Source organism: Talpa europaea (genome assembly GCF_964194135.1).
Source record: "Talpa europaea genome assembly, chromosome: 2".
NCBI lineage: Eukaryota > Metazoa > Chordata > Mammalia > Eulipotyphla > Talpidae > Talpa > Talpa europaea.
In genome coordinates this window covers 49961873-49976875 of record NC_140068.1, presented here as the reverse complement: position 1 = coordinate 49976875, position 15003 = coordinate 49961873, and the positions used below count along the sequence as shown (strand labels likewise).

General features: G+C 36.2%; 1 protein-coding gene across 1 annotated transcript; it reads right to left on the bottom strand.

Annotated features, from left to right (window-relative positions):
• Positions 1-2368: 2368 nt before the first annotated feature.
• COQ3 (coenzyme Q3, methyltransferase) lies at positions 2369-13904 on the bottom strand (the record flags this gene model as incomplete). Its single annotated transcript, XM_084228121.1, has 6 exons — positions 2369-2589; positions 5568-5727; positions 8942-9184; positions 10955-11054; positions 12957-13109; positions 13846-13904. 6 exons carry the CDS (start codon positions 13902-13904, stop codon positions 2369-2371), a joined length of 936 nt encoding a protein of 311 aa, XP_084084247.1.
• Positions 13905-15003: the final 1099 nt, after the last annotated feature.

Below are 15003 nucleotides of genomic sequence, written 5' to 3'. Positions count from 1 at the left end.
CTTTAACCCCTGAGCCACCAGGGAGGCCCTCACAAATGCTTTTGTCTCCAAGCTGTGGGACATTCTCAGCAAAAATAATTATACATACATAATTTTGCTCCCCATTTTTGTGTGGGTTCCTTGGACCGCAGAAACCTGTCTATGGGCCCAGAAAAAACAGGTGGGAATCACGTGTTATTCATTGGGGGGTCCCCAGTCAGCAAGAAACAAAATATAGTGTCCATATTTACCTCGTTACACTCTACCCTCATCCCAGCTCTGCAGCCACATCATCTTGAGAACATATTTTTTTCCTTTGGGTCCAACTGGTGCCTTTTAGCACCAAAACAGTGACTTATTTATACCCACTGCATCCTCTTCTCATTGGGATACAATTGGCTTATTGATTTCACAAATTCTTTTGATTTTCATTCAAACTGTCAGAGTCAGGATTTTTGTGGTTGTTACAGAGAAGACTTGCATGTTATTTGCATCTCATTAGAAATAGTCAATAAGAATCGCCTAATACAGTGACAATCTAAGTTAATAAAAGGGATTATGTGTTGGCTATATTAACACTTTGTTTCTTTTGGTCTTGCTTCCATTTGTATTTGTACAATAACATTTTCTTAGTTTTTTAGACTTACTTCTGTAGCCTATAATCATGCAGATTATGTTTTATGGAATTGCAGTGACCTCATATATCCATGTTTAAATTTTTTTTTCCTTAAGCATGACCTGCCTCTGTACCTGGTTACCAAGCAGTCTCTAAATCTGTACTCAATGCCTCTCAATGTTGTATGTGTTCTAGTTCAATGGTAGCATAGAATCCCTTACGAGTGTTCCTGGTACACATCAAAAAGAGGTTTCAAATGGTGTCAAAATTTTTAACTTTTTTAACTTAACTGAGATTTTTTTTTTAAAGATTTATTTATTTATTTATACAAGCACTGGGTACAATCAGAAGCACGGGAGGGTGAGAGAATTCACTAGAGCCAGAGCAGGGAACAAAACAGGCAGACCGATGAAATACACTGCTGAGGGGAACAGCAGGCGGCAGGAGAGGTCTGCACGCCAAGCGGGATCAAACCGGCACTGCAGAGGTTGTGGGTAGCTTCGCAACCCAGCGCTCAACTGCTGTGCCACTGGGGAGGCCCTTAAATAAGATATTTTTATGTGTAGTATTTTAATTCAATACTTTTCCTTGATTTATTCATACACTAGTGAAACCTGTTATTATAATATAGAAGTTAAAATACAATATCATTCAGTGTATTTGAAACATTTTTATTAAGTTGGAGTTAGTGGCATGTAGACATTTTAATCATCAAAAGAAAACAAAATTCTAAGAGACTAGAGGCAAATAGCCCAGCCTCTAGACTTCATGAAGCTCTGATTGACTTAAATCCTCTTGAATATGCCACCTTGCATGGAGACAATGGAAATATATGATAATAATCCAATTGTGTGTGGCTGTTCTATGACTATGGCCACATGATGGCAGAAACACTAGGTGTCAAATACACATGCTCTGGAATCAGACAGACTCCTGGGATCAGATCCTGAGAGCACTGCTAGTTGTGTGATGCTGAACGCATTTAACATTTCTTGGAGATGGAGGAGACAGTCGTTCCTACCTCATGGGGACTACTGGGTTAGATGAGAGAATGATTGCCTAGCACCTAGCACAGGCCCTGGCACTCTGTAAATGCAAATAATTACCAATAATGACCAATATTACTTATAAATTATTTTTGAAAAGCAATATGAGACAGAATTTTACAAGAATGGATACACAATTTATTTTTTATGCCAGATCAGTGTCATAATTTTGCCGACTTTTCTTTTAAAAAGATTTTATTTTTGCACAGAGCTGGGGTGTAGGCCAGAGGTACAGGGGCTGCGGGGGCGAGAGGATTCACCAGAGACAGAGTGGGGAGCCAAACAGGCAGATCTACTGCAATACACTGCTGAGGGGAGCAGCAGGCGAGACAGGCGAGGTCTGCTGCACTGTAGCTCCCTGGCCAAGATCGAACCCAGATCCCTCTTGGGGGGGCCTTCATCATGGCAGTGCTGAGATGCAGTCCCTTGGCCACCAGGGAGGCCCCTGAATTTCTTGATTTTAATGTCTGAATCCAAATCCAGGAAATGTCTAACAATCCCTTTGCTTGTTTTAAAAGGAGAAACAAAAGTTTTGACAAAACGTTTTGGTACATAGAATAATCCCTTGAAAATAGATATTAGAAGAAACAACAAAAGCTTTTATCTAAGCTTTTAGTCCTCTTTATTTCTTTTCTTTATGATCTTCTCTCAAAGGGTAAATTCTATATTTTTTATACTTGTAAGCATCAGAATTTCAAGTCATATTGCTAGAGTCCTTAGAAGTAATTCATTTCTTCAGCTTTTCATGCACATCTGGGTTGGTGGAGGCTTCAGCTTGGAATTCTTCTGTTTCTCCTTTTAAAACAAGCTCGGCAGATACCGGGTTTTCCTGATTCCAGGATTTCACAGCATGAGCTGCATAGTTAATGCTGGTATTTTCAGTCCAATGCCAGTAACCTGAGAAGGGGTTGTAGACCATTCCTGCCACAATTTGGACTGAAAGACCATCTGAAAAAATAAATCAGAAAGAGGAAATTTCATAAATTGTTTATCTCCCAAGTACCAAGAATCTCATGCAACTCTCTATATTAAAAAGAATTCCTAACTTAATGGGAAAAAATATTTGTTAACTATATACAGATCTCTACCTTAGAACAGACATAATCTCTAGGAAGACTTGGGTACCTATTATATAGTAATATTTTTGAATCTTGGTTTTCTCATATGTACAAAAGATACTGAGCTGTTAGAATTAGATACATGTATGAAATAACACCATACTTTGAATTTGGTAAATACTTAATAAATGTTATCCTCTTATTAGAAAATACCTGACAAAAAGTGATTATCCCAATAAAGCATCTTTTATAGTTTTCATTCTATTCTCAACAAGGTTACTTTCAAAATCTTTAGAATTTACAACATTGCTATGGACTGATAACATTCCAAGTAAAATCAAGTTTAGTGATATAATGACATATGAAACAAAGCATATGACATAGATGAATCTAAGTGGGAATGTCAAAGGCCAAATAAATGTTATTACTTGAGAGGAATTTAACATATACATCAAGTGATCATGGTTTACAAAGCAGAGCTAAACATTGTAGGAAGTATAAGAAGGTGATATACAAAACACAAAAATCAGTTGTCTTCCTATATGTAAACAGTGAGCTAGAAGAGGAAGAAATTAAGAAGATAATCCCACAAATACACTAAAAAAAGAAAATCATACCTAGAAGTAAATTTAACAAATGAGGTGAAGGGCCTATACAAAGAAAATTATAAGACTGCTAAAAGAAATAGAAGACACAAAGAAATGGAATGTAATTCCCTGAACGTGGGCTAAAAGAATTACAGTGTCAAAATGACAATCCTACTCAAAGCAATATACAGATTCAATGCAATCCTTATCAAAGTTTCAATGGCATTCTTCTAAGAAGTAGAACAAACTGAAGCAAGGGAAGTCTCTCCAAGAAATGATGCTGGAATAACTGGACAGCCACCTTCAAAAGAATGAAACTAGACCACTATTTCACACCATACACAAAAATCAACTCCAAAAGTATAAAAAGACTTGGATGTAAGACTGGAAACCACAAAATATATAGAAGAGAACATAGGCAAAATACTTCATGACATAGGCTTTAAAGATGTCTTTGTGGATTCATCTCCAGCAAGAAGGAAAACAAAAGAAAATATAAATAATTGGGACTATATGAAACTAAAAAGCTTCTGCACAGTGAGAGAAACTGTCCCTAAAACAAAAGACACCCTACTGAATGGGAGATAATATTTGCACACCATACACATGATCTACAAAGAACTCATACAACTCAACAAAATAGAAAACAAATAATTCAGTCAAAAAATGGGCAGATGAGCTAAATGGCACTTCTCTGAAGATATAGAGACGGCCAATAGGTATATAAAAAAAATGTTCATCGTCACCTATCATCAGGGAAATGCAAATCAAAAATATAATGGAATACCACCTGACACCTGTGAGAATGACCCATATCAAAAACACCATAAACATCTGATGGCCTGGATGTGGAAAACATGGACCGGTCCAGCCCATATATGGAAAATAGGGGCTGGAAAAAAGCAGCTCAAAAGATTAAAAACGGCTTTGAAATACAACTCAGCAATTTACTCTTAGGTATCTATCCAAAGAATACAGAAACAAAACACTAATTTAAAGGGAAACATGCACAGGTATGTTCACTACAGCATTGTTTACAATAATAGCCAAGCCATGGAAACAACCTAAGTACCCAAATACAGATGAGTGGATCAGGAAGATATGGTGTACACACACACAACACACACACACACATAGTGGAATACCACTCAGCGATCAAAAAATGATAAACTCTTGCCATTTGCAGCAATGTGTATGAAACTATAGAGGGGATTATGATAAGCAAAATAAGTCAGAAGGAGAAAGACAAATATTCGATGGTATCACTTTTATATGAAATATAGAGAAACAAGCCTCCCTGCTGGCTTGGTTAAGTCTCAGTGCTACCAAGCTATCAGTAGCAACTGCAGCACAAGTTCAATCTCCAGCCAGGGAGCTATCCGCATGGTGCAGCAGACCTCTCCTGTCTTGCCCGCTGCTCCCCTCATCAGTGTATTTCAGTTAATCTGCCTGTTCTGCTCCCCACTCTGTCTCTGGTGAATCCTCTCACTGCCCCCTGCACCTCTGGCCTATACCCCAGTTTTTATATGCATAAATAAATAAATTTAAAAAAAAGAAATACAGAAAAACCAAACAGATAAAGTCAAACCAACAACAAACCCTAAAAAGCTGACTACAGAACTGAGGACACTAGAGGAGAAGGGGAGGGGACAGAACAAAGTGGGGAAGGAGCACAACAGACTGTGGTGGTGGACTATGAGAAGATCCCATACTTCTAAAACACAACAAATGTTGTAAACTGTTACTGCACTAAAAAAAATTTTTAATTAAAACAACCAATGAAAATAAATTAAAAATTAAAAGGTACAAAGATAATATAGGCTCACCTTTAAGAAACTTAGAGGCCAGAAAGGGAACAAAATATAAGGTATGCTATATGTAGCATAAAATAAATAAAAAATGTCAAGGCAGTTCAAAATACATGGAAAAATTGAGGGAAAATAGTATGTAAACTAAACTATACAAGCCAGGGCCTCCACAGGGTAAACTGAGAATGTGTACATAGTAGACATTTGTACTTCATCCTTAAACAAGTGAGGAGTAAGAGCCAAAAAGTATTAATTGATCATCTGTGATATGCATGAGTATGTGCCAGAGAGAGAGAGGAGTGGTATCTAACATGTAATACTAACTTCAAGGAGTTTTTGATCTAGGTGAGGAGATGAAACCAACATCCAAAGAGTGATCTATTTAATCAAGTGCTAGGTTATTATGTAGTTAATAACAATAGGTACTTTAGTTCAGTTAGGACTTAAAAATTGGAAAAATTCTTAATACTTACTTGATTCCAGAATGCTCTCTAGCTTTTCAGGTGAAACAAACTTCTCCCAGGTATGAGTACCTTTTGGTACAATACCTCCAATTTGCTCTGAAAAAACAATTCCCAAGACATAGGACAGCTGTGTTTTGTTGATTGTAGTAATGAATAAAGAACCACCAGGCTAAAAAAAATGGTAGAGAAGTAGAAATATAAATGTCAGGGATATCATTTAGGTCAAGGCTAACTCCTAACTCCTACTTCCTTCCAAATAACTTAAGTGCAATTAAGATAATACATGTAGGGACCGCCCTCGTGGCACAAGGGGTTAAATGTCTGTACTATGAAGCTATCCACAGATACCGCAGCACAAGTTCGATCCCCAGGCAGGAGGTGACCCACACAGCGCAGCAGAGACCTCTCCTGTCTCGCCCACTGCTCCCCTCAGCAGTGTATTTCAGCAGATCTGCCTGTTCTGCTCCCCACTCTGTCTCTGGTGAATCCTCTCACCTCCCCATACCTCTGGCCTGTATCCCAGAAAAAAAAGATAATAGAAGTAGTAGTAAAACATAATTTACCCAATTAGTATTTTTTCTTTTGGAAACCTCATCATTAAAGGGAGTCCATTACAAATGCACTTACTGAGTTTATGCAATGGTGCTTGTAATTCCTAAAATCACACATGACTATGACATATTTATATTATATACATTCTCTTGTACATATCAAATACATTTTAATAAAAAATAAGATCAGGCTGCTTTCCCTTGTTTTATGTCCACATTTACATTCTAATATGCCACTGCTATTTTCTCTCTGGGTGCAGATTCTGCTAATTTGTCTGGCACGGGGTATAGCTATAGAACTTGTGCTAGCGAGCACTGCCAAGAAGTGGTCTCTGACAAAAAAACATCAATGTATTAAGGCTCGAAAGGTTCTGTTTTGTATTTATTTCATAACAAATCAATGGAATATTAATATGTACCAAGAATATGAAGGGATCAAGTATTCATGTGACTTTTACCGACTATAGTTATTTTGTTTCCTATATTAACTACAGCAAGGATACTAAAGTCCCTGTCACATTCTCATTTACACATTCTCATTAGCCTGATGAGGATAAAATGCTAATGATTCCTACACAGATAACATAACATATATATGTGTATACATATGTTATGTGTATTATATATGCAAAAATACATGCATAAAGACAAAGAGACAGAGAAAATTTAACTCTAATACAACCCTGAACCAAAAATAAAGAGGATGAGACTCTGGAATTCTGAATATCCCCTAAAATTAAAAACTAAAACATCAGATATTATTTTACTACACATTATAACTTTCCTTTGTAAAAATCAAGTATTGCAAAACATCTTTTTAAGAATCACTTTTGGACCTCCCCGGTGGCACAGCTGGTTGAGCGCTGCCCTGTGAAGCTGTCTGCAGCCTCTGCAGTGCGGGTTTGATTCCCGGCCAGCCAGGGAGATTCCCACATGGCACAGCAGACCTCTCCTGTCTCGCCCGCTGCTCCCCTCAGCAGTGTCTTCGGTCTGTCTACCTGTTGCGCTCCCCACTCTGTCTCTGGGGAATTCTCTCACCCTCCTGTGCCTCTGACCTGTACCCTGGTTCTTGTATAAATAAATAACTTTAAAAAAAAAGTCACTCTCACTTATTCTCTTAAAAAAAAGAGAAGAATCACTTTGTGTCAATTATATCTCAATAGAACTGGGAAAAATCACTTATCAATATCTAATCTGTGTTCTACAAAATATTATTCTAAGAAAATAGTGGTGACCAGTGGTCATTTACTCTTTTAAACACTCCCCATTAAAGTAAAAATTAAAGTCCTCAATTCCAGCAGTCCTAATATATGTGAAAGAACCCCCATTCATACTAGCTGACACATAACACAAAAAGTAATAAATAAGAAGTTTGACTTGGAAAACAGGAGATAAGCCTAATAAAGCTCATTTAAGAGGAAACATCAAGTAACTGTCACAGATTGAAGGAGACTAAGGAGATGTGTCCACTAAATGCAATGTGGGATCCTAGAGTGGATCCTGCAACAGAAAAAATTACATTAGTGGAAAAACTAATGAAATTTAGCAAGGTCTGCAGTTTAGTTAATAGTATAAAGTGAAAGTTAATTCCTGAATTTTGGCAAAGGCGCCATGGCTTATGTACAGGGTGAGGACTGTGATGAGGCCAGTGAGGTGAGCGGGGCAGGCAGTGGAAGGAGGCACTCACTCCTGAGGGCACACAGGTGCATGGTTGGCACCAAACAATGAGAGTCTCCTTCGATTTCTTGCCCTTGGTGCTTCACTGGCCTCATCCTAGTTCCTTAAGCTATTACCTATTAAATATATAAACAACAGCTAATATAGCACTAATATGGCAATAATAATACTACTACAGAGATATTTCTTTTTAAAAATAAGAAATTACCTTCAGAGGACTAAGTCTGTGGCAAATTATGTAGACATAATAACGTAATGTGGAGAATCAAGAGTTGGAGTCAAAAGATGTAGCCTTAAGCCCCACTTAAGTCCCTAGTGACCTTTCAGTTAAAGTCTCAGTAACCTTTGATAGCTCTTTTTTTTTTTTTTTTAAAGATTTATTTATTTATTTATACAAGCACTGGGTACAGTCAGAAGCACGGGAGGGTGAGAGACTTCACCAGGGCCAGAGCGGGGAGCAGAGCAGGCAGGAGGACCGAGGTATACTGCTGAGGGGAGCAGCGGGCAGCAGGTCTGCATGCCATGTGGGACCCTCCTCCGGTGGCTGGGGAGCAGTCGGGGATTGAACCAGTGCTGCAGAGGCTGCGGGCAGCTTCGCAACCCAGCGCTCAACCGCTGCACCACCGGGGAGGCCCCCTTTGACAGCTCTTAAATGCTGATCTTTATTGGCCAAAAGAGGCTATAACCATGCCCACCTTACCTTCCTCACCGGCTCTAAGATCAAGTAAAATCCTATGTTTGAAATATACCTTCATAAGCTGAAAACTGCCATACACATTACATACAGTTATTTAATAAATACTAAGTTAATTTCTGTTAATAATGACTTTTATTAGTTTTTAGGTGTTAATCCAAGTCAATTTCTTAGCAATTGTGAATCAATGTCTACTATGTATTTAATCCAGATTATAGTAATGGAAAAATACTATTATAAATCTACTGTTTGTCTTATAATGTTCAACATCAACATTTTTCAAGATACCTAGACATCAAGATACTGAATCTGTACAACCCCACTGGTGAGGACAAACTGAGAGGCAGAAGTAATTCTAGCAGAGATCCTGATTTCCTAGTTTCAAGCATTATGAAACAATTTATGGCTATACATACATACAAACAGTAGAAAAAACAAACAAGTTAACTCCCAAGTCTTACTTTTAACACTTGATAGCAGCACTGTATAAATGTTTCTAGATCGATCACATGTTCTACAACTTCAGAAGCTACTACGGCATCAAATGTCTCTGTAGTCTCTTCCACAATCTCTTCCAGGGAACACACTTTGTACTCTATCCTCTTATCCAGGACTGGGTCAAATGATTTATGGCACTGTGCTGTTTTAATGTTCTCATCCACAGGATCAATTCCAATAACTGAAGCCCCAAGCCGACCCAGAGGCTAAAGACATAAAAAAAAAAGTTAGCCACAGGAAAAAATTAGAACACATTAGCAATAAAAAGTTTATCAAAAAAGTAACAAGATTAACCACAAGGGATAATTATTGAAAATAATTTATAGGTACAGGAAGATTCATTATGTCATTTAGTTTGTATGTTTGAAATATTCCATGCTAAAAGCTTAAAAGAGAACAACAATCTGGGCCTCCCCTGGTGGCGCAGCATCTGAGAGCTGGGCTGCCAGGCTGCCCGCAGCCTCTGCAGCGTGGGTTCATTCCCCAGCCGCCAGCGAGGGTCCCACCAAAAAAAAAAAAAAAAAAAAGCGAGAGAACAACAATCACAACAGAAACTTACCAAGAGCTACTTGAGAATAGTAAAAAAAAAGTTATATTCTCTAGGTATATTTATATGCAAAATGCAATAATAATGTAATTAATATAATTAAATTATAATAAATGTCATTGCAACAATAGCAGAAATTTCTGAGATATTCAAATTTTCTAAAGAACGATTTTTTGAGTTTTTTCTGTCAGTGAAATGATTCATCATAGCTACTTCTTCTTTCAACTTTTATAGTCAATCACTCCCCATGACTTGACCAAGTTTTGAAATACAACCTTAATTTTGATCAAAACTTGCATAGCATTTAAGTGAGAATTAGTCTATAAAGGTATAAATGAAATTATTTTAACTTCAGAGACATAAGATCTGCAATAATACATGGAGAAGACACTTACAGTAAAACCTTCTTCCTTTACAATTCCATACACCACACATTTTCAATTCTATGGGGTATCTTTCACATATTTTTCTTTGCCCGAAATGTTATATTTGATTTAAAAAAAAAAAATGCCCATGTTGTATGAGCAACAGATTTCGATGCATGTGCAAACTCAGCTGTGCATCAAAGGCCTCTGTTCACCTCACTGTCACCGTGACTGTGATGGACCTTGACAGCACCACATTGCACTGGACCTTAATTTACATTCGTACCCTATACTGTTTCTTAATATATGTTTCAAAAATCTTATCATGATCAGCATTGATCATAAGCACATTGTTGATAGAAATATACAAAATAAAGCTGTAGGGTATCAATTTATCATAAACTAAAGCAAATGCTCATCACAGGGAAAATGAGTACTCTTCCAATCGCTCCAAAGTACTGAAGAGGGAAGAGGCCCATAAGCAGGCAAAACTCTGCTAGGTTTTGATATTAAAGCATGTGCAAAGGGATGGCTTATCATTGTATTTAAACTAGTGGAAACTGCCTAATTTCTTGGGATACAAGAGACAAAACTATTAATTTTCTGAATCTTTTATAATTTCAATAGCAAAAGGTTTGTATTTTATAATCATAAAAGTATATTCAATGTTATATATTTTTAATGAACAATATTATTTGTTGAAAGGATGAACTGGGTATAAACACACATTTTTATCCCCAGTTAAAATGTCAGGAAAGTAGGAGCTTCCCTGGTGGCGCAGCAGGTTGAGCACAGCGCTGTGAAGCTGTCCGCAGCCTCTGCAACGCGGGTTCAATTCCCGGCCAGCCAGGGAGAGTCCCACATGGCATGGCAGACCTCTCCTTTCATGCCAGCTGCTCCCCTCAGCAGTACTTTCAGTCCATCTGCCTGTTCTGCTCCCCACTCTGTCTCTGGTGAATCCTCTCACCCTCCCGCGCCTCTGGCCTGTACCCCAGCTATTGTATAAATAAAAACAAATAAATAAATCTTTAAAAAAAAAGTCAGGAAAGCTGTAAATCACTTACTTCAGTTAACAATCCACCACCACAGCCAACATCAAGAATCTTCATCCCAGACAAGGGTTTTCCTAGCTGGTGATTAGCAACTGTTTTTAAAAGATTGTCTCTTTTTCAAAAATTCAAAACATATAAAAGCAAATGATTAGGTTTATCAAGTGAAAATTCCCCAAAAAGTATAATTTTTAAGGAAATAAATTCATTTTCAGTGGATTAATGATTTTTTTGGTAAATAATCTTTTATTTCCAGCATTAAATGACATATTTATTTATAAAACATTTTAATAATCAAAAACAGAAGGCTTAAAACTCGGATAATCTAGTAGCAATTATGACTTCATTACTTTAGTAATTATCTAAAGAAAAACATTAAAAACAATCTAGTTTAGATTAACCTAATTTTGTTTGAGATATTATATCACCTGAGACATCTATGGGTGGTCTTGTCAGAGCTTCCTAGAACCATTTCATGTAGGCAACAAATAGGTTATTTTTTTAAAGATTTATTTTATTTATTTATGCATATAAAAAGTGGGGTCTAGGCCAGAGGTGTGGGGGTAAAGGGATACACCAGAGACAGAGTAGGGAGCAGAACAGGTGGATTGACTGAAATACACTGCTGAGGGGAGCAGCGGGGAGACAGGAAAGGTCTGCTGTGCCATGTGGGTATCTCCCTGGCCAGTGTTTGAACTCATGCTGCAGTGGCTGGCGATAGCTTGATAGCGCTGAGACTTTAACCCCTGTGCCACCAGGGAGGCCCCAACAAATAGTTCATTTTACCTATTTGTGTAGAAGGCTAAAAAGTAGGCTGAAGATTTTTATTTTCATAAATTGCCTATATTCCTAATTAAATTGAGTCTCTTTTAATCTAAGTTAGTGATGTTTGCATCTGTGATCACGTGAACTATAAATATAACTTTACTATACAGTCAATTTTTAGATAATGAGTAATACTTTATCACATAAGCAAATATAAGCGCACGTGTACACTCATTGAGTTATACATATACCTAACAGAATGTAAACTAAACTTTTAAAGTAGACTATATGAGTTTTAATTATGCTTATATTGAAACAACATACACATAATGAGAATATCTTATGACATCTTTTGTTGCAGTTAAAATTAATTAACATCTGTGAAAACACTGGGCAATGCTTTCAATTAGAGAACTTTGGAATGTTATAATATACAGAAAAGTACCCATTTCAAATGAAATACAACCCATTCTTCACACAATGGCCAAAATGATTCCTTTTTATCATAAATGAGCTCATATTACTCCCCTTCAATGACTTTCGTCTATGTTCAGAATAAAATCTAAACTTCAACCATGGCTTGTACTATCATGGGTTATGTGTTTTAGTATGATGTGCAAAATAATAGTGTTACAGTCGTCTGAACAGAGTGGTTCTCAAGCTGAGTATGCATCAGGGCTCACCCTGAACCTACTTCTGCTTTTTTCTGCCTTAGTATTTCAGTGATCCACTAATTCAGTGGTAATAAAATGATGCCAATATTTCTCTTTTGCTTCTCTGATTCTGGACAAATGAATGAAAACCAATCAGAATACCCCTTGAGGGCAAAGAGTGAGATATTCTGTGTCTACTGCTCACACTGGCTACTCAAAAATATTTTAATGAATAAATAAATGAACATAAGATCAAATGAAAAATTTCTTGATAAACAGCTCACTGAACCCTGTCTTTACATCTGAAGTACATGGAGTATGTTTTGAATGCCTCCAGGCAGCTTTTACGGAGTTAAGATCTCAATCTCTATACAAGGTAAGTTCTCAATAAACATTTGCTAAATTGAACTGTCTCATTCATACTCCCTCTATCAAGACTGCCCAAAGGTGAAAGTCACTATACAATGACCTTGATGCCACAGGACCTTGTTCCCTTTTCATAAGGATTTGATTATAATTAACCTAATAATTTTCCAGAAATTTTCAGGTTGATTTATGAAAGCAGCCTAGAACTTGGGTGATTAATGGTAGACTGTTACCTAATAAATGGTACCCTCAGGTCGTTCATAGAATGAAGAGGTGCATACACTCCTTGTTCATCCCACCACTTATGAGCCAGGGTCAGGAAGGTTTTTATCTCACTGCTGTCCACAGTGGTTTGAGAAGTACTGTACTGCCTTGTCCAAGGGTACCTAAGAGGTCAAAATGAGGATCCAAGCAAATACTACCATTTAGCATGGAATTTATTATGTAGAAAGATATTCTAATTCAAAATTTATTAGATTTATACAATTTATTAGAATACATGTACTGTTCAGTTTTGATACCTTAAAGCTAAGTTTTTTCTATAATTACACTGAAAGAATATATGTGTGTATATATTCACAGATGAGGTAAAATTAATTTGCTTTTGAAGTAAGTTACAATTAAAATGGAACTTTATAAAACTTAGCCTTCTGGGTCTCACCATCATCATCATCACCACCATCAGACATCAGATACTGAGTACTTGCTATATGCCAAATACTATTTGAGAGCTCCACATATGTCATCTCATTTAATCCTCCCAGAATCTCTATCTATAAGTTAGGTTCTATTATTATTCCTATTATACAGATAACAAAAGGGAGTATCAGAGAGGGTATGTAAGTGGTAGAGCCAGGATTTGAACCCAGATGTTTTTCTTTTCATGTCTATTACTACCATCCTAGTCCAAGCTCCTATTATATCTTGTTTGAACTATTATCCAAATTTAAATTTTCCAAATTTAACAGCTGTTAGAAAAATAAGATTTTTTAAATCAGTAAAAGCTACCTTAATGAAATCATGAGTTGTTACATACTGACAAGATTTATTAAACATAATGACTATTAAATTATTATTGCACATTATTATATAATTATTTGCCACAGTAATAAATAAACTGACCTGTAATTTTTCAGCCTATTCAAGCAGGTAAAAGCCATCCTATAGGATTTGAACCACATGATGTTGTATTCACTGAAAATCCCTTGTTTTACTGGTTGAGTCCTATTGAGATAGTTCTCTGAATAAAAGGAATAAAAAAATTAAATATATACAGAGAGCCCTGTGTGGTATGAATCCCTTATATGCATAAAATTGAAAAAACTTTGTTTTATATGATTTTTTGATCAAGAGAATAATCACTGAGCTCAGTATTATATGGCAATCTTAGATTACATTTGGTAAATAAAAGTTTTTCCACCATTTTGGATTTTATTCTAAAAGATAATGGTCTTGTGTTCTGCCATCAAACTCTTAACTAGGTAATTCTGAAATCACAACTAGCAAAAATAAGTAATGTGTATATAAACTTTTTTGTGCCATTAGTTTTTGCATTTATATTACGCTGCATAAACTTACAGAAACAATATTCAAATAGAAATTACACTAACTTTAAAAGTTAAGGCAATATTAATTCTGTCACTATTTGCTAAAACTAGCTCAAATTCTGTCATTTACATGTTAGCTACATGAAATGGATTTATACATAGCTCAACACCCTTTTCAGAGGAAAAAAATGTTCACATTAATCTATACATTTAATGTAGGTCTATAAAAATCCCACCTGCCTTTCTTTTGTAGACATGAACAAAATAACTCAAAATTTAAATGAAAAGGCAAAAGAAACAGAATAGCTAGAGCAATATTTTAAAAAGAAGAAAATTGCAGGAATCACAATACCCAATTTTAAGACTTACCATAGAGTTACAGTAATCAGGGCGTTATAGAATTGGAGGACAGATATAGCAATGGAACAGAAGAATTACAGCGACAGATCAAAAAATTCACCAACTGATATTTTGACAATGGTGCATAAGCAGTTCAATGGAGGAAGAATAGTCTTTTCAATAAATAGCGTTAAAACAACAGGAATGTCATGAACAAAAAAGAAAACATCAATCTGAATCTCACTTATACAAAAGTGAACTGGAAATGGATCATTAATCTAAAAGCAAAACCAAAAATTTTAGACAAGACATGGTATCTTCATGACTTCAGACTAGGCATAAAAGTTTTACATCTAACACGAAAACAATTCATAAAAGAATATTTGATTAAACT